The sequence below is a fragment of the Diadema antillarum genome, unplaced genomic scaffold, assembly GCF_040938485.1.
Source record: "Diadema antillarum isolate AM-2024a unplaced genomic scaffold, OU_Dant_1.0 seq00000764_RagTag, whole genome shotgun sequence".
NCBI lineage: Eukaryota > Metazoa > Echinodermata > Echinoidea > Diadematoida > Diadematidae > Diadema > Diadema antillarum.
The window spans coordinates 939,749-967,304 of NW_027271654.1; the positions used below are offsets into that span (position 1 = coordinate 939,749).

General features: G+C 37.7%; 1 protein-coding gene across 1 annotated transcript; it reads right to left on the minus strand.

Annotated features, from left to right (window-relative positions):
• Positions 1-7,658: 7,658 nt before the first annotated feature.
• On the minus strand, positions 7,659-26,779 carry LOC139738676 (dnaJ homolog subfamily B member 12-like). The gene is made up of 9 exons (XM_071649299.1): positions 26,645-26,779; positions 17,654-17,873; positions 16,329-16,474; positions 15,433-15,594; positions 13,104-13,219; positions 11,561-11,670; positions 10,607-10,658; positions 9,817-9,925; positions 7,659-8,571 (listed from the first exon to the last, which is right to left on the minus strand). The coding sequence occupies exons 1-9, from the start codon at positions 26,775-26,777 to the stop codon at positions 8,447-8,449; spliced, it is 1,173 nt and encodes a 390-aa protein (XP_071505400.1). The 5' UTR covers positions 26,778-26,779; the 3' UTR covers positions 7,659-8,446.
• Between the last annotated feature and the right edge of the window lie 777 nt (positions 26,780-27,556).

Genomic DNA, 27,556 nt, shown 5'->3' on the forward strand with positions numbered 1-27,556 from the left:
TGTCATAGTTCCAGCAAATTATGCTCTTTTGTAAAACCAGAAATTTTCGCGTGCATGAAACTTTTCCGAATTTTGCAAGGTGCCAAGATTCACGAAAGTTTATGTCTACACAATGCATTGAATGCTAGCAAATGTAGTATACTTGTAATTTTTTCATGGTCAGCAATTTCTGAAAGTTTAATGCTGCAAAAAAGGACATCGGCTCCAATTTGCAAAAGTTTCATGATGCAAATATTTCTGGTTTTGCAGTACACTTCAGACAATGAGGTCCGAGTCTGAAGCCCTGCTGCGGCTCTTGCATCCTTGAGCAAAGGCACATACCACCCACTCAGGGTACTAAGAGGTAACCACAAGAAAAATGAACATTGATGGGATTGAATTTAGCATGTCAGAAGCCTGGATTGAAGACTCCCAAAGGAGTGGAGTGGCTTGTACTGTGAGGAAAGGTATAATTCCAGTGACCATGGTCATAACATGTTGAAAAAAAAGAGTTATGGGCACGACAACATGGTGGGAAAGTGCCATTGATATGCAAAACAGCTATTACCACTTTTACAATACTGTCCCCAGTGGAATATCTTATTGAACCAATGTTAGGCGACATTTGATTCTTGAAAGTCATCTGTGAGAGGATAGGACAGAAACTTCATCTAAATTCTTTAAAAAAAAAGGTGAGAACTTCACAATAAATTGATACAAAGGCATTATAGCCTGGCTATGACAACTGTGCCCTGATAAAGTATGTTCATCCTTGTGCTAGTATCACATCACACAAAATGCACAAAAATCTACACACCATGAAATACTTCACAGTTTCAGCAATTGTATGTACCATTTGACACTGTAAGATGGTTAACTATCAATACATCCAATCGATTATAACTTCTCCTATCTAAAATATCTTGCTAAGATGTTGGCTTCAAGTGTGATTGCTCTTATTTAAACATCTCACTTTATGTGGTAAACATCGGTACTGTACTCCTTTAATAAGTTCTAGTTCTAGTCCAATGGACCAGATTTGCTACTTGACAGACACAATATCACTACATGGTTCATCAGGTCAGGACAGCAAGATCAGGCACTGCAGAAACATGTAGGACTCTCAGGCGATGAACGAAAAATACTCATTAATTCATTTAAATTTTCAATGACCACATAATATTCAAAATAATATACATGTATGTGAGTGTGCACGCCCCCATTTCAGCTTATAGTACATATACACGTCCATCATTTCAAAACAGTGTAAAGAACCATTCATGAAAGTTTGTGAGGAAGGAGAGCCCAGTTCTAGGACTAACAATTGACTGCATGTACAGTTCATTTAAAAAAAAAAAAAAAAACTACAATGTACCACTAAATCCTGAAGTATACTTTTTGTCTTCTTCAGCAGTCACAGGTCCTTTGCTCTGACCAAGGTAAGTCATGTGCAAGTTCATCCAAATATTATTTTGACTATCCATTCTGTTTACATGGTAGGAAATCACAGATTTTGTGGCCCAGAATAATCATTCAATGGAAAACTGACCCCCAAAAAGGACAGATAATATGAATAGAAGTAGTGAAATGGGGCAATAAAAAAATGACAATAAAAAATTTGTAGGATACCAAACTAGTCCAATGACATTTTGAATACTCCTACTTTTTTAAGCATGTAACGGAGAGTCCTGTCTACACAGTTGTGTATCTAAAAATAGGCTTCTTAATCACAATAATGTCCTTTTGCACAGATATTTTCTACAGCATACACACAGATCAAATCCTGGCATTTTATGCAGGAATTTACTTGATCTGTCTTGGAGGGGTTTTCATGGTGGTGGTGGTGGGGGTGGGGGGAGGACAAGCTCATAGACTTTTCATGCAAAGTACATGAGCAGTATCAAAGTCACTTGACTAAACTGATTAGTTCGAGGATATGTCAGAAAGGCAGCCATGATCACTGCCATCATAATGATTAAAGACTGATAGCATTCTCAGTACACATATAGGTCTACATCCACTCAAACTTTCTTTGATCTGTAGCATATCGTCGCTGGGGTGACAAGACCTCGTATCTACAAAATGTCAAATGTTCAGGAGAGCCAAAAAACATGGCAGCCAAAGCACTATATCAAATGGGAGAGCCTTCCCTTTGACATGCCATTGTGGTTTCATTTTTGGGGTAAGATGGCTAGGATTTGGACAGGACATCCCTTAACTGATTATCCGACCATTAATCCAAAGTCATTTTCACCAAAATTGCAGATACAAGGTCTTGTCGCCCCAGCGACGATATGTAAATTCTCTCCTTCTAACATAATTCAACAGGAAAGCAATCCTTTTCTTAATAGGGTGATTCCATCCTCCACTTCCTCACACAAAATTTGGATTCAAGTATTCTCTCTTTGTGTGCAGTCTCCAGGCAAGCAGGAAACCTTGGTCACATTACTGCACATGAGGATTTCCCACACAGCAACGTGTTGCCATGGTAATTCTAATTGTCCTACAAAGCCTTTCATGGACCACTCTCACAGAGTGCACAGTTACATTTCCAGCCACACTCTTTTTTCCCTCCTGCAAGTTTTGATTGTCATAGCCACACCCTTCCCCCCCCCATCTTGATTCTTTTGTTTCCAGTACACCCTGCTCTCCCTACCGAAGTCTTTATTATTCTGTAGCAAAAAAAAAAAAAAAGCTGCTGAAAACTGCTTAACCAATAATAGCAAGCCAATGGAGTAAAATGGAGTCAAAAGGGGCCTTTACTATTCTGATACAACCCTGTTCCCCTCCCCATTCCCCATCTTCACTATTCTGGTATACCATGCTCTCCCTCCCCAAGCCCAAGAAGTCTTGATTCTTCTAGCCAAACGTTACTCCACCCCCCCCCCCCCCCCCCCTTGATTTTCTTCTCTTCATTTTGGTAAACCTCTTGCCAATAATCAACAAGGTGTTTTAATTCTCTCCACATACATACACTGTAGGTACACACACATATTTTCTGCAATATGAACAAACATTCTGATGTCTTGTGCATATCTTACTGTAATGCACATATTTTTGCAAAGACATAACCACAACTAGCATTGACATTTTACTTAGTACCTCTTCCCAAAACCCGACCCTTCCAACACTAACAAAATATATATATCATAAAGCAATCTTGTCATTTAACTCAATTCAAACTGAATATGAAACTATTTTCTCACCAGAATATGCATACAAACACTTAACCAATTGAGGATGGGCTGATTTTGCTACAACACGCATTTCCAATACACACTTGCCCAAGTATACTCGCCACTCGATCTCAACAGGTTACTGAAACACATTTCACCATGGGTCAACTGTAACTTGATTTGTTATCTGCTACTCGAGCACAATTTATATTGACAATATAGGTTCAGTTACTATTAGTTTGTGAGAGTATTGAAAAATAAAAGAACAATTTGAAGTTTCACAAGCCACAGCACAAAGGTTGTCAGGAGAAATTGAAAATTCTATTGCACAAAATTTTCACTTTCTGTACAAATCTTGTGATATGTGCTCCATTATGGAGTCCTACATACCTCCCTAGCGATACTAAGTATCATTTGATCTTATTAATATAATGTTAATCCTCGCATAACTGCAATTCGTAAAGGCAGACAAGATAAATAAGTTGAAACAAGTCATAAACAATGCCTAAAACAGCCGGCTGTTGTTGTTGTTTTTTTTTCATATCTTTTGCAGTCCGTCGTTCAAAATGTGCTTTATGGAGGGTATTGTCATATGCATTCTTTTTAAATCAGAACATGAATTTCAGAAAGAAAAAAATAATATAAAAAATTCATATTGTCAGACAAACTACACCATTAAGGTTGAAAAATCAGAATAAAAAGTGTGAAAATACACTTTTATTGAAAGATAATTTGTGCATGTCAGTGGCTATACCTTTCCATCCCTATGACATTTCAACATCGTGAACACATACAGTATATATATTTCTGCACATACATTCCCACATACAAATATCTATCATTGCACTTTCTTTGAAGAACCAAAATTCATATACACTACTTAAGAATTCTACCTTCAAATGTGTTATTGATGTACATATCTGTACTGCTCACATCAAATCATTTTTAATCTCCCTAATACCAAGAGTTTTCACTCACAAATAAATGGTGACTGTATCAGAACATCTTTTTCACCTTGATATTTAACAATGCATGTTCAATATGAAATCTAAAAGATGAGGTAACTCAACAAGACAAAAAAGGTATATCTTTGAATCTAACACACTCATACCAGAATATGTTACAATTGCAACCCCCCCCCCAAAAAAAAAAAAAAAAACTAGAAATGTCGCTACGGCGACTGATGCCTCCGCCATAATGCATGATTCTCCCAATAGGTGTATAGTACAATGTCTTCACAATGTGTGATGACAATTTCACATAACTGGCAAAATATCGAAATAACGGGTTTGTCAGAAATATCTTGAATGTTCACTTTCCACGAACTGCGTTTGCTATAATTGTCTATTAAAGAGTGCAGGTACACATATTTGGGGAATTGAATATTTTTACTTGACTTCTGACTGACCTTATTATAAGTTGTATGCATTGAGTATAATTTTCAAGGTATGAAGAAAGAGTGTAATTACAGTACAAAATATATCTTTTTTTTAAATTTAAATCTAACCTTTGACCCTTAACCTTTGACCTTTGACCTTCTGGCTGGAAATTTCCAAGACAATATCCATTAAGTAATACATGTACATATATCAAATTTTAAAACTAATAATGCAATCATTGCATATACTAGTATATGAGGGAAATAGTAACATTTTGAGGAGTTGACCTTGATCTTTGACCCCCTGACTATTGACCCATGACCCCTAAATTCCCTAGATAATCCCTGCCAGTCAATACATGCATATGTACCAAGTTCCATGAAGATACATTGAACCATTTGCGAGAAAAGTGATATTGCAACATTTTCACCTAACCTTTGACCTTTTGACCTTTGACCTTATGACATGAAACTCTCTCTGGAGAATCTTTATACAGTAGTACATGTCTACACTAAGTTTCAAGAAAATAACTGCGGGCATTGCATAGATATGGGGGAAATAGCAACATTTTTTGCATTTGACCTTGACCTTTTGACCTTTGACCTCTTGTCAATGTCACTAAAATCTACTCAACTAATTGTCCCATCATACATCATCCTTGGACCAAGTTTGGAGAAAGCTGCTTCATCCAGTTTTGAGTTATCACGTAAACAGATAAATTTTAGGATTTGACCTTGATCTTTGACCTTTGACCTCTGTCCGATTTCACTGAAAAACTAATCAAGTAATTGTCCCATCATACATCATCCTCCAACAAAGTTTGGTGAAATTTGCTCCATACAGTCTTGAGTTATCGCGTAAACGGATAAATTTCATGATTTGACCTTGACCTTTGACCTTTAGCCAATTTCACCTAAAATCTAATCAAATCATTGCCCCATCATACTTCATACTTGGACCAAGTTTGGTAAAATTCCAGTAAATATTACTCAAGTTATCGCGTAAACGAAAGCGGACAGACGTACGGACGGACGTACGGACGGACAACCCGAAAACATAATGCCTCCGGCACCACTACGTGGCGGAGGCATAAAAAAAAAGAGAAAACAAAAATAAGACAAGCCCAACATTCATATCATTATTTCATACAGTATGTCAAAAGAGCAAAGTGATCTTATTTTGCCTCAAGTGAATGGAAAACGCATACTTGAGTTACACTTTTTTAGCTGCTCTGCGACCTCACAAAATCAGCTGGTGCAATATGGATAAAAGATCCTCTATCTGTCAGTAATATTAGCTATAACAATGTAAATTTCCTAGAGCTAATGTAAAAACATGAATAGCTTTTTTTTTCTTTTCAGTGCATAGAGTCAGAGTGGTAATTGTAACAATTCTGCTATTACATGATCAAAATCTGGACTGAGAAATCTTTGTCACATCTTGCAATAGTACTACCAATGACACCCACTTTAGAAAATAAGTGGAAAGATATACATTGTATTGGGAATCTAGCACATCTATCTAGCATATCACAGGTAGATGCGCTACATCAATACACCAATGAATTATGTAACACTTCATGTCACACTGTTGGTGATTCAAACCAGGGCATCAATGAACATACAAAAATTAAGTCCAAGACCAAAGGCCTGAGGGAATGAGAGTTAAATTGTACAATCCCTTCCAATATATGTGCTCTGGCAACAAAATGACATAGACGGGTATTGACAGAATTAATTCTAGATAATTTGGTACCATGGTAGGTTCAACTGAAAGAAAAAAAAAATCTTTGCTTGAAGTTTGAGTAAGTGCAAGACATAACCAATGACTGACCAAGATCGACAGACAGAATTCTCAAGTTGTTGACAGTCGTTTAAATTCAGTGAAGTTAGCAAATGTTGCTTAGACAAGTCATGCAAAGACAGGATTGTACAGGCAAACTGCCTTGTTATCAACATTTCCGTAAATTTCCAAAGATGAGAAAATCTCTCTTTGGTTCCAAACCTTTCGTAGGATATTACCTACGTCAATCTAGTGGATTCAAGGATCTCTACACACTGTTGTTGTCTTTCACATCAGCATACATAGTTGGTGATTTACCTTGGAAAGTTGAGGAAATCACGAAGTTATGTTTCAGAGGAATAAGTCATAATGTCAAAATAAAAAGGCAGAGTAAACTAAATCAATAAATTACTCAGATGGTCCTACCATTTTTGTGAAGTAAAGCATGTAAGATGTTCAGTCCAACAATGTGAGAGTAATAACTATCAGATTTTTTCGAGATAATTCAACCTAAAATGCATCAAGTAATTTGGCCCTAATGTGCACTAACACTGCACCAACCGCGACTCTACGGAATTGTGGATTGATGGAATGGAACACAATGAATCTGAACAGGGAACATTTACTTCTATCACTCTCTCCCACAAAGTGTGTCCAATTCTAACTCAAAACTAGAGATGATAATATGAATCATAATAAGCCCCATATCTGATACAACTTAAAAGAGCCATTAAACACAGAATTGTAAAAGTAACTGCAAACTTGAGCACAAAAACTAGAAGTTATTTGTTTAAACTTCATGCCATGGAAAGGCAAAAAACAAAAAAGAGACCTCATGCTGTATTTTAAAGTCATGCATCGAGACACATATAATTTCAGAATACCAGGGATGGACTAACAGCGAGGCCAAAAAGCATTTAAATAGAACTGCTGTGAATTCTTTCATGCACTTTACAGATTTTCTCATTTGGTAAAAAACCATGGTCATTCTAAAGGGGAAAAAAATAATATTCTTTGTTAAATGAAGTGAAGATTGCCAATAATGATCACAAGTAGACAAAACAAAATATTGCAGATCATTCTCCATCAGGATCTACCTCTCATCATGAAAAGAATATCCATCTCAAAAGCAATAATGAATTTAGAAGTAAAGGGGAACCTCATTACAATGAGGATCTAAAAACCATGACATTTACCCTGTTATATCAGATTATTCATTATATCACTATCAGGGTATAAAATCAAAGAAACAAAATTGGGACATGCAAAATCACCTTGTCATGAAAGGGTTTTGTTATATCAGATCTCTGTGAGTTGCATTGTATGCAACGTGTGGCTACAGAATATTACTCTACAGATAGGCATTGTGTTCGAACAGATACGCATTGCAAAAGGTCTGCAACGGAAGTTACAACAAAATTTACAACAGAGTTAAGAGGGTGTTCAAAACACCACCCCTGGTTAAGTACCTCATCAATCAAACATAAGGGTAATAATCATAGTAAACCCTACTCACAAACAACCAAAGCTCCTACGATACGTGCATGAAAGTAAAGTAAGGTGAGGAAACCTGCCATCACCCTTGACAATATAGCTCATGATGCCTATAGTGATCAATGGAGTGGCACGGCCGTGAAGGTACTTCAATAAACCATAGAGAGTCGGTAGTCGGTCGACGACAGAGAATTTGTTGCTCCAGAAGTGGTTCTCATTAAGCCACAGAAACAACAGTGGTGTTGCTGACATTATTCAGAGTAGCAGATGAAGCAGTAACAAAGAGCAGACAATTTCATAAGCCCTTTGGAGTTTGGCAACATAAGTTTATATGGCAGTAATTGCCATTGGTAACAGGAGTAGAATTAATGGTATTGATAGAGTCACACTGGTAGTAGTCTAAATGATATGCAATAACTTCCAACACCAACTGCATTGTCAATTGTAACAGCCACGTAAGGTACCTTGAATTAAGATGTACAGATGTGAGCATCAATAAATTCCATTGATATGGCACACAGACTGGCACATGGCTCTCCATGTGTCGAAATAGGATTCGGTAATCAAGGGCCAATTCATTATGTAGTCATAACTGTTAGAAACACGTAGGCTCAGTCCATCAGAGTTAACCCACTATCAACCACCTGCGATCTTATCGTACATGGTATTGTACTTGTCACACGATGGCGTCTTCATTTTCTTTCCAGACTCGAACATCTTCCTGTCACCGAAGTACCTTGCTTGCTGAATCACTCTTTCCCCTATGAAACACAAAGTATAAAAGTGAGAGAGAGAGAGGGGGAAAAAGAATGATGATCTATTCTGCCAGTATTTGAAGACACTAGATTGATTCCTGTATTTCATTGACATTTTCATGACATCTTACAATCATTTTCGAAGAGCTGTGTGTAGGGAAGAGAAATGGAGCGGACACTCTGAGCAAACAGAATGGATAGACTGCACTAATCAAGAAGAGTGGGGAAGCTGCAGCACTTCAGCACAGAACTGAGGCGTGCTTGCTTAAAAATATCCTCCACTTCTTCACTGTCTTTAATCTGCTCTTGTGTACAAGTTGTCCACTTTAAGCTAAGTTTCCTAATTAATCAGTATAATTTGTCCATGATTTTTATTCCTGGGTTAAATAGCTACATGTATTGAAGAGATTCATCTTACGCTTGCAAAAGCCACAGGAAACTGCCCTTCATACAAGGAAATTTACCGATTTTAGGACAAATCGGTGAAGAACTGACTAACAGCTGTGGGAAAAACTTTAAAACTAATTTGACTGTTGCAAGTTTGCATATGCCTTTTATCAGTCAAAAGCCAGATAAGTCTAATAATAGGACTTTGCATCAATTCTCTGGGATGTGGTGTTTACTTATTTCAATTTTCATTTGTTTTTAATGCAAAGGGTATGTACAATCAAAGGATAAAAGCTCATAACAATATCCAGCTATTTATCAAGTATTTACATGATGAAATTTGGCAACAAACCATTATTGCAGAGCTACCAACTTTTGTAAAAGCCTTTCAGTACTTTGATGGCTGAGAATCAGTAATTTGCACCTTTTTTGAGTGAAAATCAGTAATCCTTAACAGTGCAATAGAATACATCACAGACAATGATTTCTAAAATCAGTAATTTGCTTGTAACCTTCAGTATTCTTTCCCAATTTCAGTAGAAATTACTGAAAATCAGTACTAGTTGGCAGCTCTGTTATTGTATGATTCCATTGAAATACATTTTGCATGGTCAAACATCCAAAAAGCGATGAGTACAAGTAGGTACCAGTGTGAGTAGGTATACAAGTATAACACTATAATACGATATCAATTATGTGAAATACTTTGTTACATTCCATTCAGTAAGTAAAATGTAGGGTCCATTTCTGACACAACCCTCAGTTTGGGAAAGATGGTTACTCACACAAGGGCTATTGTCAACACCAAGGGGTGAAGAAAGAGACTCATGGTATCTCTGCCTTCTGAGAGGTTCCCGTACTCACTTTTGTATTTTTCGTCGTAACAATTTCTCCTCAGCATCATGATGTATTCCTCGTCCACTTCTTTCTCCACCAAGTGTATTCTGCCGGAGTATTCTTTCTCAAATCCTCTCTGCAAGTGATTTAATAGACAGTGTTTACATGCAGAACGTCTTTTTCTTCAGTAGCACAATACTGCGAGCAGCAAGATTAAATGCTGCCACTACGTGATTATGCAAGATGACAAAATCTTTCTCAAGTTTACTCCATGGCTTTAGAAAAAAAGAGGATACGCCTAAACATCTGAAAATTAATACTAATGTTTTTAATCAGTCATGTTTCTGTGAAATATCCACACGAAAAAGGCATATAAGCAATCTGATTTTATTTTGTCACTTTAACTGCTTTCAAAGCCAAATGTTTTGAATAATCTTCATCACTTTCTTTAATCCTTCCTTCTTTTCCATCAATATCAACAGAAATTGGGGCACTGACACGCAAACTCAATTTGTATACCAGGTAATCAAGTTGTTCATATATACAGGACAATTCCCAACCAGTTAAGAAGTTAGTCTGAAAAGAAAAAGTAAAGTTTTATAAGCACAACAGTGAAAATTTGATGAAAAAATTGTTTAAGACACTGGCTTATGCTTTCAACATTCGGGCATGATCACAACCAATCAAAGTTGGACAAACGCACAAAGCTTCGCAACACCTCAGTAAGATTAATCAATGCACAACTTTCTCAAGTCTGTCCAAAACAAAAAAACCACAAAAATGTAAATGTGTACAGATTAATGAAAGATATACTGACCTTTACATAATACATGACATCATTGGGTGTTCTCCTCTCCTCCTTATATGCCCTAACCATTGCAAGGGAAGAAAGAAACAAAGACATAAATATAATGACTAGTATAAAGACTAGAATCAGGAGGTTCCTATCACCTCCCTCTGTTTCTTACTCTTTCCATCCCTATTTCCTCGTCCCTCTATTCCATGAGCATCATGTTGGACCCCCTTGTTTTATTGCATTAATGTCATGGTTCGTCAGTTACCAAATAGTCAACCTTTTAGCTTATTGTTGGCAACCGTTCTGTATGGTAATTTACAACACATGTAATTATGTCACAGATGTATGTGTAACGAAATTTGTTGAAACTGTAGGAAATAGCCATAGCACGTAGAACCATGCATACATATGTATATATTATATTTGATGATATTGCTCAAGAAAAAAAAAAAAAAGGAATTGTAAAGTGATGTGCCATACTGTACAGAGAATAAATCAAATCAAATCAAATCAAATGACATGACATGATTGGGATGAAAAAAACAATCTGACACACTTCACAGCGGCAAAAAAATCTGATAAAACACATAGTACATTTACTTTCTTTAATATTTACTTGTGATGATGCAAGAATACCTAGTTGCCCATTTCCTGGATTCATATTTCAGTCAGGACACATCAGTCTGTAAGGGCCAGGTAGAATTTTCTTTCTCATCATTACATCATATCCCATAGAGGATTAAGAACAGCAATCATTTAAGTTGCAGCATCACATCATTTTTAAGTGGGCGGGGGAGGGCAAAGAGACATGTAGATCACACTTTGTAGACAGAATACGATTGGATTATGTGTGTGAGAGAAAGAAATGCACAGGTACTGTTCATGCAGCTGACACATTTTAAAACTTGAGAAACCATTAAACAGTGCCTTCCTTAATCAAGATATCTCACACCTTGACAAAATAGCTTTTCTTACCCTTGTCTAGATAATCTGAAGATGGGGTCACCCACAAACATGCTGGAGAATAATGACATGACGACTAGCAAGAGAATCGGCAGCACCTGGATCAAGAATGTGTAGTTTGTCTGCAAAGATGAGAAAAATAATAAATAATAAATAAAATATATATATATATATATATATATATATATATATATATATATATATATATATATATATATATATTTATTATATATATAATTTATATATTTATATATTATATATAATATATATATATATATATATATATATATATATATACTCCTAGATGGGTCATTTGGAAGACATTTCCATTTGTTTTATATGCAAATTTTAAAATACATGTTCAATGGCAATTTACGCAATGGAGACACGAAAATTGTCTCCTTAATGACCAGTTGTCTCCCTAATGAAGACACTTCCCCCCAATATGTCTCCCTAAGGTGCCAACTAGGGATATATATATATATATATATATATATATATATATATATATATATAAACAAAAAAGTTCAAACAATAAAAGCTCTGGTTTCAGTACTGCAAAGTCACTTTTCATCAATATAAAAAAATTTATAGCAAATTCTTATTAAAGAAATTACATGCCATTGATCACCACCATAAGGCTCTATTCCTGTTGGTGTAAAAAGTCTTTGATTTTTATTTTTCTACAGTGTGCATTAGGGGCAGCACATTATATTACTCCTGTGTCTAGAATGCGATCCAAAACTATCTGTGATCAGAATGGTGCCTCATGAAATATTCGATTGATGTAAAGGTTTAAAGGGATCTTATACTTTTGGTTGAGACCTAATTTCAGATTTCTAACATTTTTTGGTAAGATAATGAGAAACATCCCATGAAATATGAAAGAGCATGTAATTCTATGAGGAATTCAACGTTTATTTGATGAAAATTGGTTTCGAAATGGCTGAGATATCCAAAACAGAGTGATTCTAATAAGTGTGGGACCCACACTTTATTACGATCGCTTTGTTTTACTTTGTTTTTGGATGTTTCAGTCACTCGAAACCCGATTTTCATCAAATAAACTTTGAATCCCTCTGAAAATGGTATGCTCTGTACTATTTCATAAGTGTTTTCTTGGCATCTCGCAAAGAGGTAAAAGCCTATTTCTCATCTCCACCAATACTGTACTATCCCTTTAAACCTGGCTGACCACAATAACAGGTTTTGTTGAATGATCTGCAGTAGCTGCATAACATAGATAATTCTCCATCTAGCTGTGTATCATTTGTACAGTAAGACTGTGTTGGGTATCATTCATTGTAAGTAATGTGCAATTGCTATTCAGACACTCTATTATTTCTTAAGTAGAAAAAAACACAACAACAGAAGGTTTATGAAAATGTGTACTCATGCGAAGCTCAAACAGAGAATTGATTGAATTCTACTGCTGTGACAACATACAACAAATCTTCCTTAAAACCTAGGTATGTTGTTAGCAATAACTGTGTATGCATCAAAGCAAACCACATATAAATGTAGTCCATGAGAGAGAAGAGACTATTTTGCATACCTCTCCTGCCCTTCTCTCACTGTGGGCATGATGAAAGGCTTGTCTCCTTCTGACATGACTCGAGGGAAATCCACCATTGAAGAACATGTTGAAAATATCTTCTGGGCTTATGTCATCTGCAACAGAAAAATACAAATGGGAGCATACTCAATATGATCCCTTTTCACCTAACAGTAAAAAAAAACTAGAAATGTCGCTATGGCGACTGGTATGCCTCCGCCATAATGCATCATGATTCTCCTAATAGGTCTAGATAGTACATGTGGACAATGTGTGATTACATTTTCACAAAATTTGCAAAATATTAAAATGACAAGTTTGTCACAAATGTGTTGAATGTTCACCTTCCTTGACCTAGATTTAATTAGATGAATAGAAGAGCATGTACACGTATTTGGGGATTTAAGGCCTTTAACTTGACTTTGACCCATTCATACGTTTATGCATTGAGTAATTTTCAAGGTATGGAGAAAAAGTTCAATTTCTGTATTGAATAGTAAATTGTTACCATTTTCATCTGGCCTTTGACCCTAAAATTCATAAGATAATCACTGTCAGGCAGAAGATGCATAAATATGTAGTACGTTTCAAGATAACTTGAGCCACTTCCGAGATATGGAGGAAAAACTTAGTTCAGCACTTTCACTTGATCTTTGACCTTTTGACCTTTGAGGCAAAAACAAAAGAAAAAAAAAACTTTCCAGAGAATCTCTATTGAGTATTAGGTTATACATGCATACACCAAGTGCAAAAAAAAAATCCTGCTGGCATTGCACAAACATGATGGAAATGGTAAAATTTTGAAGTGTTGCCCTTGACCTTTGACCCCTGACCTTTGACCCCATGAACCCTAAATTCTCTAGATAATCACTGCCAGTCAGTACATGTACATATATACTATGTTCCATGAAGATACCTTGAACAATTTCCAAGGTACAGAGAAAAAAGGTGAAGTTTTAGTATCTTTACTTGACCTTTTGACCTTTGACCTTTGACCTTTGACCTCATGACCCCAAACTTTCACCAGAGAATCTTAATTGGGTAATACATGTATACACTAAGTTTCAAGAAAATATCTTCAGGCATTGCATAGATATGGTGGAAATAGTGAAATTTTATGTATTCGACCTTGACCTTTTGACCTTTGACCTTGAGCATGTGCACCCAAAAGTTGATAGGCACAACTTAATCCCCTAATACACATACATGCCAAGTTTCATTAGGATACCTCAAAAGGTTTTGATAGTTACCCTGTCCACAAAAATTCATTACAGACGGACGGAAGGACGGACGGAAGGACGGACGGACAGACAACCCGAAAACATAAAGTGGACCACTTTCCGATGTGCTCCAAAAGCGTACCAAAGCGTACCAAAGGTTCGCTGTAAAGCATGCGCGTATCATGCGCATACGTCACAATGCAAAGACATCATTCTCTTTGTTCGGGACAGCTGTAAGTAGGTCAAGCGCAAGGTCAATGACATTCTTGCTGTAAACAAGCGTGACCTTTTCTAAAAATAACTCGTTGGGTACGCTTTCTCAACAGAGCGCTCGAACGCTCCAAAACTGGCACAGTTCGGTACGGTACGCTTTGGTTCAGTTTGCTTTGGTTCGCTTTAGAGCGCTCGAACGCACCCTAAGTGTGGTGTCAACAAGCAGTTACTGGCATAAGCATGATGTTTTTACTCTGAACACTTTTCTACATTCAGTTTGACAGCACTAACTACTATCAACCCTGTAATCAATATGTTTTGTTCCCCAATTGGCGTAGATGTCTGGCAACTATTTGCTCACAGAGATTACCTAATCCACCTAATCCCTATTGTGTTTACCATGGCCTCTTGCTGGACTTTGGTGCATTGCTTCATCTGAATGGGCTTGCTAACTGAGGTCAAGTTCGGAGGGATCACCAATGTAAGTGAATACTGATGACAGCTCATGGCAAGTTGCAGCTACATGTAAAGGCCTTGGCACATAAAGAGTTACCATTATTACTGAGGATAAAATGACACTACATGGCCGGTGGTCTCTTTGTCACTGACATTCAAAATATTGATGGAGTCATGCAGCAGCTTTGGAAACAAGACTGGCATATTCAGCATCTGCACAGGTAAAATCTTTGCATATTGTTTCACTGATAATATGAAAGAGATGAATTTACTGGACAGCTCTTTAATGCTTACCATACTGTTCACCTCTGCTTCAAATGCAGTCATTAACATTTATTGTGCATTGCACAGAGAAATAACTCCGGTGTATGATAGGTGATCTCAAAATGATGCCTTAACCAGTCAGAGAGTCAAAAGTCCTTTTTTTTTTTTTTACTCACCATCATCAAATCCCCTTGTCTCATAGTACCATCCATTGTTGTAGTAATGGTGCCTATGGGAATGTCTGTTCATCTGTCTTTCATTCTGGGACTCGTCTCCATACATGTCATATTTTTTCCTCTTCTCCTTGTCACTGAGTACAGCGAAGGCTTTTCCTATTGCTGTTTGCAGCAAAATATATCAGAGAAGGCGATCACAAAACACACGTTACACAAACCTTGGCTACATTGAAAACAGAAAGGCATTTGCTACAATTGTAAACAATTTGACTGACAGAGAAGCTTCAAACAAAAAAAGTTAGCTACGTAATAGCAAAACATCACATCTCACATATATGCAATAGAATACTCTTCAGCAAAAACCAGTCAAAACATGAAGTTTGCCTTGAACTAATCTTTTATTTGATACCATCATATTGTTATTATTAATTCAGTTGTAAAGAAAAGAATGTCAATATTACCAGGCTGCAGCATTAATTATGGAAATTATTTTCCTTTGAAAAAAAGTGTTTGAAAACTATGGTTTAATGCATAACAAAACTATAAGTTACAAAAATTGGTAATGACTATGATTATTGTATAAGATGAAATCCTGGTGACTTCTGATGAAGAACTTGATCCATTTATTCTTTAAGACTTCTGATGAAGAACTTGATCCATATTCTTTAACGATTTTATACAAATGGTGAGTTGAGGAAAAATGCTGAATCATCAGCTATGCTCTAATGAATAGTACTGTAAACATGTACCTTTCATAAAATGCTAACCTGAACTATACACATGCATGTACAGAATGTTAACCAAGGCATGAATAAAGAACAAACATAATTTTGCTACTCAGGATTACTCTTAAGATACACATGCTTGACAAGGAGCAAATGATTAGCTAAACTTGCCTTTGAATGCTTCTTCTGAGCCAGGGGCTTTGTTCTTATCGGGATGGAACTGCAGGGCAAGCTTCTTGTAGGCTTTCTTGACATCTGCCTCACTGCAATCCTTAGTGACCCCAAGAATTTCATAGAAATTCTTGCATTGCTGGATTCTGGAAGAAAGATCAAACAAATATAAAAACCTTTAAAAAAAAAACTTTGCACATGGAAATTACAAGAACTCGCTAAAAGATTATTGGCAACTAGAAATGACACTATGGCAACTAGTATGCCTCCACTGTATCACAATAGTCTCCCAATACTTGAGGGTCTACAGTACATCTCGACAATGTGAGACGACAGTTTCAAATGATTGGCAAGAAACTGAAATGGCATGTTTGAAAGTCTGAAAATGTGTGTAGTTGTTGCTGTAAATATAGTGTACATTCCTTGCACCAAATTTCATTTGAATGGCAAAACTGTTTCAAAGAGCTATTATTTGTGAATTGTAACAAGTATTGTGATTGAACTTGTTGTGCACTGCAAAGGCACAGTATTGTTGATATTTGACCTCATGACCATGTGACAATTTTCAGCAGAGAATTCTCAGCTGATCAAACTTGTGCTACACCTGCAAAAGCTTGTGCAATTTCACAGATACAATGTGGAAAAAAGCAAAATTGTAGCACTTTAATAGTCTTCACCCTTGACCTTTAATCTCATGTCCTCAAACATAATAAACTTTGTGACACTTTGTGGCGGATGCATAAAAACATTACCAGTTATTTTCATAACTGAAAAAAAACAACAACTATAGATCCATTTCGTATTCCCAATAAACTAGAAAAGAACTCAGAGAGTGCAGACCATCACCAAGCAGCTTATTTCCACCCTAGATGCATGCTGAAAATTGTCCTTATTTTCCAATGACAAAGAGGACTTTATCTGGGATGTGTCTCAGTCTACCTCATATGCAGGTTACTGCACGCTGCACCTTGAGCACGTGCTCAATACATATATGCACATCTTAATTATGTGCAACTTGAACTCCCTCATTTGTTGGCCCTATTTGCCATGATAATCCTTCAAAAAATAAAAAAATAAAAAATAAGTATCTCGGATCCAGACAGGTATCTGCATCACTTCCAAAATTTGATAATCTCTATCTTATGCCATTATCAACTTTTTCTATAAGTTTCATCCAAAGCAGTTCACAACTCTTTAGATTTTAGAGTGCCACAAACTTTACATGGTCTGTCTTCTTATCACAACCTCTACCACGATGAAGAAAGCTGAATTTGTATGTTACGCATCATTATATTAATCACTTTATGAGGCTGTACTGTACTTACTTTCTGACAGCGGCTTGCTGCTCTGGGGTGTAATCTTTATGGGCATCCCCATTTGAGCTGGTGCCTCTGGATGCTGCCTGCTGCCTTGAGGCAGAGTTTCTGCGCTGCCTCAGTGGGGAAGAATCAGCTGGTCTACTCTGCTCATTTGATGAACTGTGCTGAGATCCACTGTCACTGCTTTCACTGCTGTCACTGACATTTTGCATTCTTTCAATCAATTCTGCAACAGGGCCAAAAAAAAGAAAAAGAAAATTAGATTTTATCAATAGCAATAAAATAGTAGTAATTGGAAAGCATAGGCCAAAGCCAAAGCTATAGGGTCACCAATGCCACAGTACCCATGTGTACCGTACCTAATTTTAAAAAGGCTTATCTGGTACATCCTGGTAATGGTCCAGAATAAGCCACAATCTACCAGTAATCAAATGTTTCTTTTGCCACAACCTATTCTGAAAATCCATCAAAATCCATTACTGTAAAAGTGGAAATTTTTGCAGTGTTGAAATTTTCGTGCATTTTGCGCAATCAGAAATTAGCGTGAAAATAAAAGCATGCGAATATTTTTGCTTGCCATATGTTCCTGAAGTTGATGTCTTGATACCGCGGAATTAAAAACACGTGAAACTCTTCTTATCCGGCCGAGCGCGAAAAATTAGTCGCGTGAAAACATCCACTTTTACAGTACTTACTTTTGCAGTAATTTTGCTATAATATATGAGACAAATAAACAAAAACATAACCCATTTGCAAGCAGTAATGACATTGAATCAATCTGCCTTCAGAAGAGAGGACAGAGTGGTTTTACATGAACATGACTTTTGCAGACGGGTGGTCTTTGTAATAGGTTCAATTACATGCAAACTGCAACATAAGAAATTTAGGGTACACTGCATTACTTGATTGATCCTCATGTATTATTCAAAAGTGGTCTTACTTGTACATGCAAGTTTCACTGAATCAAAGAGTATGTATAGGTATGTGATAAATATGAATGAGGCTAAGTTTCTTCATGATCAGTCTACTAAAGGTCTCTCCATGCATTCATGTTCAATTCAAAAGAGTAACCAAGCAATACAGTCTCAACTCTCATCAAAATTCAATCTTGATTGTCTGCACGGCCAAGATTAAAGTCAAAAGGAACAGCCACAGTGCAATCTAAAAAGGTATTCCTATGGGATTCAAAGGGATACATCATAACACAAATTAAATGCATCACTCACAAGATAACATTCATGTATGTACATAAATTTTTTTTAAATTGATTATTATTTTTCCCTCTGGATTCTCTGAAGGATGTCACTGGGTAAAATTACCCATCAAAAAAAGTACAAATTCTGAAGTACAATGTAGCCGCTTTCTTTTTCTTTTCCTTCACCTCTCTTATTTGCTGTATTTACTAGGTTGGTATACCAGTGACACACTATGTACAATAGCTGAACATGAGCAGGAAAATTGTAAATTTCCTTGTATTTACAAATTTTGGTGTCACATTTTGGAAATTTTCCCCCATAGAACCACTACAACGCTTAGTAAGATAAGTCTGCAAAGTCCCACGCATATTGACTGAATGTCATTATTACGCAGAGATATACACGTCCGGTATTACCATGCTGTCCAGTGATTATAAACAAGTGCATATAGAAACAGCTGAAGTGCATGCATATTCTCTGAGAGGTGTACATGTACTACGAGGCCCTCGTATAGTACGTTCAGTAGCCAGCGGTGGCGCTTGCTTGTGACTCTGTGAGTTGTAATGTGTACTCACTGTACAGTCACAGACAGGACAGGATACAATGCGTATGGTAAAATGGTAATAGTACCGGGTAGCGCTGATGGTATTGCGCTGCCACCTCCATGCGCATGCTCAAGCAACTGCTGGCCGTCGATCATGAAATTAGAACAGACCAAACCATGGGGCCTAAGCAGAACATGGCAAGAAGTAAGCTCTTCTTCAAGAAAACTTACATGGTCCATGGAAACAGACAAAAGTTTGTGACAAGATTGAAAAAGCATGGATAAAAAACGAAAATGAAGTGGAAACCATTTTAAAAATAATGTTAAACAAAACAAAGGAACAATTTTCTGGGTTTTTTTTTTAATCTGGTCTAACAAGATAATTTACAAATTTAAGTAAAAAAGAAGATACAGATGAAGTAGAGCCTAGATTCCTTTGTAATTAGTTTTACGTAAGGTCAATTACCGCTTAGTCGCCACTTGCGTGTATTTCCTATGCACTCCCAGGTTGGTGAACTAATGATAGCCACTGTATTAGTTCGCCGCCCACAGCGCGCCAATGATTATTAGCGCATGTGTTATACACACACTTCAATGTCGGATGCATTGTGCATCATCGCGTTTGAAAAACTTGCTAATCTGCCACCTGAAATCCATTCGAAATCAAAAACATTCTCACATTAAAAATGGTTTTGTCACCTGTTACATATGGTAAAATACATTTGGATTACAATTATTTGTGTTTTTATGGAGGAAAAAGGTGGATTAGGAATGTCTTTTGAGAGCGATGAAAATTTGTTGCCCCAGTCCCAGCTGATCTCTGATCGCGGTGCGCGTTACATGCCATGTGAATGTCTGGTGACATGTAGAGCTCATGGGGGGAATGTTATTGCAGTCTGAGGCTGACGGCAATGACATTCCCCCCATGAGTTCTACCTGTGAATTCGCAGGTTTTGGGAGTCACATGCTCGTGGTCACATGACTGTGCCTGCATTACAATGACGTCATTTTCGATCGATTACGCATTTTTCACATATCGGCAATTTAAAAGAAACAACACCAGAATTTTCTATAAATTTCGGATCTAAGGCAACATTAGGCGCTCCTTCCGATACTGCCAATTTTGGAAACCTCTGATGACACGCCTGGCCGCAAGAGGCTGCAATCTGAACGCAACCTGCGAATTCGCAGGTTTTTAGAGCACAAAACCTCTAAAATAGCCTGCATATATGCAGGTAGGGCCTACCTACAATACACAGGAACCTGCGATTTTGTCTCTGCTCCCCTACTGTCCTGACTAGCTGCCATTGCTACCTGCTGGCTGGCTGGACTCACATGGGCAGAGACTAGACTCCAACTCTCCTGCTTTCGACAGATCTCCCGCCGAAAGCCCATTTTTGCACAATCTCCCGTTCTCCCGCTTGAGATTTAATTTCTCCCGCTTGAAATGATTTCTTACCTAATTTCATTGTATGCTGAAAAATTGAAAAAGCCTTAACGAGTTAGAATTAGATAGCGCGAGAGAGCATTTAACCGTTAGATTGTTAGTAGACCGTGAGAGACTTTGCGATGTGCGCTTCACGCGCACATCTACCACAACCAGTTGGAGTGGCCCGTTCGCTAGGGCTAGGGGTTTCAGGCGGGAGAATCTCCAGATCAGAAGGTGCTTGGCAAGTTGGGGTTGGAGTCTCTGCATTGGCATTGCATTGCTGCATCACATGCCCTACCGAGTAGTTTAGGGCCTACTAACCGCAGCAGCGACCCCATACGGACAAATACGTACCGTAAAGGGGTCGCACAGCAAACCTATCCTGTCACGGAAGCACCTGATATGGCTAAGCATTTACGTGACCAGAGACCAAAATAGAGGGTTTTATACCGAAATTAGTGGCCTTACTCTTAGATAAGATACTTACAATCACGGCAGGCGAAGTCGATTTACAATATGATCTGTTTTGAGAGCCCTGTGAAAGAGTTTATCCGAGGTTTTTATAGTCCTACCGCACTTCGTATTGTAGTATGACTTACACAGCGCATGCGCTAATATGGATAAAACGTAGCACATACTGTAATACGCAATGTATGCGTGTGGAAAAAAACCGGACGGCTCGCTGAGAACTGAAATGAATATTCATGAGACGTAACAAATAGAATGCATGCTGGGCGATGATTTACTATCGGGCCTACCGGCACTTATTTATTTCGTTTTTAAAGCGCATTTCGAATGTGTGGTTCATTATTTATTTGCAATAAAGGAAGTGCACACATAATGAACATCTGGAGATGTGAAGGATTAAGAAAATAATAGGTGATTTTCATGATAGAGGGTATGTTTTGTTTTGTTTTTTATTTTTTTTCCCCAGTCTGCAGAGGAAATGCCCCAGATGTCTCATCTATGTAGATCAAGTTTCCTTTCACACTGTACATTATAGTTTTATTAAATGTTGTACATTCACAATGGGCTCCACTCACAAGCTCTGCTTCTTGGGGACTCATATTCATTTTTGCTTCATGTTCATTTTCTACTGTGATTTGAATTGAATACACTTCTGTTACATACATGTTTTGTTTATTTCCAATAGTTGAGAATTGTTTGATTATTTATTGAGAGACCTTCCCCCCCCCCCCCCAAGACTTCTATCGCATGAGAGGAGATCCTTCCTGTCTTTCTTTTTCTGTCAGGCTTGTCACTTTCTGTTTGATTGTGTGTATGTGTGTGTGTGTGTCCGCGTGCGTGTGTGTTTCATAATTATTGTGTGTAACAAGTTGGAAGAATTGGAAGCTAAATTTCTATGTACTGTGACATACAGATAAATAAAATTGACTCTTGAGTATTCATTCATTTTCATTCATTCATTCATTCATTCATAGCAATGGGACAAGAAGTGTCTTCTGAAAATTTTTGAAATTTCAAATGTCATAACTTCCTTATTTTTTATCCGATTTTTATCATTCTTGCACTGTTCTGCTGGATTTTTTTTTATCATTGTGAAATTGATAAAATTTTAGATTGGCTTTCATCTTAAAGGCATAATGGATTGGTTAATGAAAAACTAGAAATTAACCCTTTCAGATCCATCCACATGGTCATTGGGATTGTATTCCATTGCTCCCCATGGCTTTTTTTTTTAAATGTTGTCTTGCTTGATCAATACTCTTTTAAGCCTTATACATACGTGTATGTACAATACTGCTGAAATGCATGCCGGTATTCCCCAACGCGTTTACATCGTTCGTTTGCTTGCGATCGGCGGTCATGCCATCAGACAAGGAGTATGTATTCGTAGAGGCGCACGCATTTCTGTGGTCATTTCACTCATGCCTTTTTTTAACCCATGATCCGATCCCGGCTTTGCAGCAGCCTGGCAGATGACATGATAGAACGAGTTTACTTGTGCAGATTTTTAGAAAAATTGAAAAAATTACAGCAGTATAAAGATCTGATTGCGTTTGTTTTCATTTCATTCCTTCAGAATGGTCTCATAATGAAGATAGGCACAAAAGGGATAACGAAATTTGTCCTGTTGTTTACCTTTCAAGAACGCATGCACAAAATGTGACGAGAAAAAAATAAAAAAAAAATCATAAAATCATCGCAGTCCCGTTGAAATTTGCGGAAACAGTAGGCGCGAAAAGGATCTTGAATTCGGTCCTGCATGCCATGTTGGTTATCAAAAACGCATGCACAAATGCGAAGAAATTATCGGGAAAAAAAACTATGTACTTTCAATCCTTCTTGTGCGTGCATCACAACAGATTACAGCCGAAAGAATTCACGAAATCATCGGAATCCTGCTGATATCTGAGGTATAGAAATAGGCGCAAAAAATCGTGATATTCGAATAGTGCGAAGAGATTATTGGGGGGAAAATAAAAGACACATTTTCAACCCCTTCTGGTGGTGCATCATAAAGATACAGCCGAATATCAAATGGCAATCCCGTTGAAATTTGAGGAAACGATAGGCGCAAGAAGGATATCGAATTCGGCCCTGAATACTGTCTTTCAAAAAACGCATGAATAATTCCGAAGAGATTTTCGGGAGAAAAATAAAGAATGTTTTTTCAACCCTTCTGGTGTGTGCATCACAAAAGATTAGAGCCGAAATAATTCATAAAATCACCGCGATGCCGTTAAAGTTTGAGGAGACAATATAGGCGCAAAACGAAACATAAATTCGGCCGTGAATACCTTCTAATCCGAGAGGACGCGCATTTACGAAATGTGGGAGAGAATATCGGTAAAAAGTATAAAAGGACACATTTTCAACCCCTTTTAGTGTGTGCAAAGTAAAAGATTACAGCCGTAGGAATTCATGAAATCGTCACAATCCCGCTGATATTAAATTGATAGGCGCAAACAGGATCATGAATTCGGCCGTGTTATGATCTTTCAAGAACGCATTTACGAAATTCGAAGATTTTATCGGGGAAAAATAAAGAACACATTTTCAACCCCTCTTGGCACGTGAATCATTAAGATTATAGCCGAATAATAATCCATGAAATCATGGCAATCCCGTTGAAATTTGAGGAAACAATAGGCGCAAAAAGGATCGTGAATTTGGCCCTGCATGCTGTGTATCTTTCAAAAACGCATACCGCATGCACAAATTCGGGAGAAAAATAAGACACATTTTAAACCTCTTTTGGCGCGTGCATTATAAAAATTACAGCCGAAATGATTCATGAAATCATCACAATCCCGTTGAAGTTTGAGGAGAACAAGAGGTGCAAAAAGAATCATGAATTCGGCCGTATCATTTCTTCTAATCCGAGAGGACGCATTTACGAAATGCGAAAAGATTACAGGAGCAAAATAAAGGGTGCATTGTCAACAATTCTGGTGTGTTCATCACAACAGATTACATCCGAACAGTGATCCGAAGTAAAGTTCATGAAATCGTCACAATCCCGCTGATATTTGAGTTAGAAATAAGCGCAAAAAGAATCGTGAATTTGACCCTGATGCCGTATGCTGCCGTATATACCTTTCAAGAGCGCATGCACAAATGCGAAAAGATTATCGGGAGAAAAATAAAGAACCCCTTCTGGCACGTGCATCAGAAAATACTATACAGCAAAAATAATTCATATAATCATTACAATCCAGCTGAGCACCAAAAATGTGAAAAGCGCAGAACTTAAGTAACGCGTGTTACTCTACGTGCGCCGATGTTGACAAAAAGTCACAAACGCATTTGATACAATCTGATTTTGTTCATAATCATTTAACACTTTGATTCACAAATATTCAATTCTTTTAAAATGGTTCTATACACGAAGAAGAGATAGGAGTACAAAGCATTACAAATTCGACCCTGCAGTGTACTTTCAAGAACGCCAAGATACGGGAAGAAATTTTCGGGGGAAAGTTAAAAACCGCATTTCAGTCCCTTCTTTTTTTCTTTTTTTTTACTTCCTTTTCGTATCAACAAATCAATTCACAAATGATTCCTTTTTGTTCCTTCTCAAGAAAATGATCCGTAAACAAGGCACTTGAGTTTACAAAATGTTTATTTGCAAAATGTATTTTTTTTGGGGGGAGGGGGGAGGTAATATTATTGTCGACAAAAACATGAAAATAAATTTGCAAGCCAGTTAATGCTTTTTCAGGTTGTTGTTGACCAGTAAATTTTCTGTTCCGACCAGTACAAAAATGGGGAGGAAAAATGGATATTTACTGATCCGACAGAGACAGGTTGGACCGGCAGAAAAAAAAAAAAAAAATGGGTTAGTGTGCAGCCCTGCTTTATCCAACTTCCAAGATTTGGTGATGAAACCAAAGCAAGCATGCACTCTTGCCAACTCAGTTGGCAACATTAGGAAGGTGTCATTCTGTTTCACTGCGTTCTTGATAATTTCTATTTGCTCCACTTTGAACTTAATTCTTTTTGCATCCTCCTCTACTTCACTTAGAGCATCTTTGAACTCCATGTAACCCCGGGACGCTCCGTATACAGTTACACACTGTGGGAGCGTCCTGAGTCAATAGAGTGCTATATCGGTAAGCTTGAAAAACATACACAGTCTGTCACAGATTTTCGCACCTCCGTAAGTTTCGAATATCACGAGGAAAAAACGTACTTTTATAGTATACATAAGATTCTTATCTAATTAATACCCTTCGTTCACCTTGTTCTTGTTCACACTGGTCCAATGATCTTGAAAAAACGTTTTTTTCACGGCCATATACGGGTCCGTAGTCCTAGCTCCCCGTCCCATTCACCATTTTCGAAATCAGTATGCAGTACACTGCGCACGTAAATATTCATGTGCTGGCGGAGTCGCAATGCGTTTAGCCTTCTGACAAGGCCTGCGCGCGCGCACCCACCCAGAAAGCAACGCAATATACAGCGAGAGGGTTTGCCAACAGTATGATAAGGCCTTGCCACAAAGCTACGCGACTTGACGGCCAGCGCATGCGCACAAATCTCAAATCCATTGACTGTATAAGATGTAGTTCTCCCGAGTTCCTCTCGACCGAGTCGCATTTAACTCATCAAACCGAGCAGAAAGGGACTATTGCCAGAACCAAAAGTTGAACGCAGTCAGTCTTCAACATTACATCTTCACCTGTAAGTCTTCATATTGCAGAATTTTTGCGATTGCATATTGATTTTTAGGCGCTATACTTCGCCTGTCATGATCATGTCTGCTACAATGCGCAGCCCCAACACTGCGTGTTGGGGCTGGTCGCAGTTAAACTCCATGATACCTATCGTATTGGTACGAACAAGTGTCCTTTATTAAATGAGACCGAGAACCAAATACGAGCAACATTGTACATATGGCAGATGACGTAAAATATGAATATTCATTTGCGCATGCGCAGATCAGTATATTTGCGTGATACGTTCAAAACGGCGAACGGACAGTATCTCGACTAGACGGTCTCAAAGATGACTATTTATCTTGTTTTCGGAGGTAATGGTGAGAAATACATAGTCGTTTCTATTGTTCAACAATAATGGTTTTATATCATGTGGCTTTTCGTTGCGAATCCAAGTGTCCTTTTGAGCGGTGAGTTGTTTACGTGTTGCAGTGCATTTGAGTGCTTCCTAAAAATTGCATGGGTTGCTTCGGGGCGCTGTTACTGTGTTACAGCGCCCCGCGACGGGGTTAAGGGCCTACTAAAAAAAGACGCAGTAACGTTACGTTAGATATCTATGTAAACGCAACGTTAGACTATGACATGGATTGGTAATGGTAGTTTAACGTTAGAAAGCTACTCACTGAGTATTCTGATGAAACTCACCTTCCACTTTCCGAGACGGATACAACTTATGAGCTTTCTGCAAGAATTTAATAGCCTTCTCTCGATCACCAGCAGCTGAGGCCTTCAGAGCTATTCTTACGCATTTCTCACTTTCATCTCTGTTTCCTTCCATTTTGGTGGGTCATCCAGCGATTTCTGCCTTTCTAGTTCGGCCACCGGGTTCACCTTTGACACACACGTAAATTATATATCGGCGAGATCGCTAGAGGGCGTCATTGTAATCATCGCGATCGCGACTGCATGCATGCGAGATGCATCGCTATTCATTTATTTTTTTTAATGATAATAACGATTAAAAAAAGAATACTACTAGTACTCGCAGTGGCGAATAAAGAGGGGGGCGCAACCGGCGCACGCCCCCCCCCTTATCTTTTGTTAAAAACAAAAGAAAGAAAAAGAAAAAAATGAAATGAAACCCGGAAGTGGCACCAGAAATATTAGTTGCGCCCCTCCCCCCCCCCCCCCTTTACAGAATTCCTGGATCCGCTCCCAACTCAGTACAGTAACTATGGGCAGCTGACTAAAAAATAGTGCTATTCATTGAGGGTCGCAGCCCAGAAGTGAATTTTACTTTTTGAGGCGTTGAGGCCCAAATTTTTTACCAGAAATTCAAAATCAGCAGAGTATATTTCTTTTATATTTTGGATCAAAAATTCAAATAAAAGAAGGGGTAAAATGAGCTAGGTGAAAAGTCATATGGTAGATGCGAGGTTGTGGGCAGTTTCTCCACTGACCGCAAGAGTAGGGCGTGATGTCACAATCAGCTTTAGTCAATGTTTCACAAACTAAGTGACCCTACAAAGTGGCATGTGATGTCAGAATTGCTTTATGACATCATTTCACAAAATAGTGTACTATTTGGCAAATGTCATTAAAAGTGACCTATTTTCC

Excerpts from the sequence above, each read along its gene's own strand:
- LOC139738676 (XM_071649299.1), bottom strand. The coding sequence starts at position 26,777 with ATGGAAGGAAACAGAGATGAAAGTGAGAAATGCGTAAGAATAGCTCTG. Across the intron at positions 16,475-17,653 it reads CAGCAAGCCGCTGTCAGAAA|AATCCAGCAATGCAAGAATT; the intron begins GTAAGTACAGTA and ends TCTTTCTTCCAG. Across the intron at positions 11,671-13,103 it reads GTGAGAGAAGGGCAGGAGAG|ACAAACTACACATTCTTGAT; the intron begins GTATGCAAAATA and ends TCATCTTTGCAG.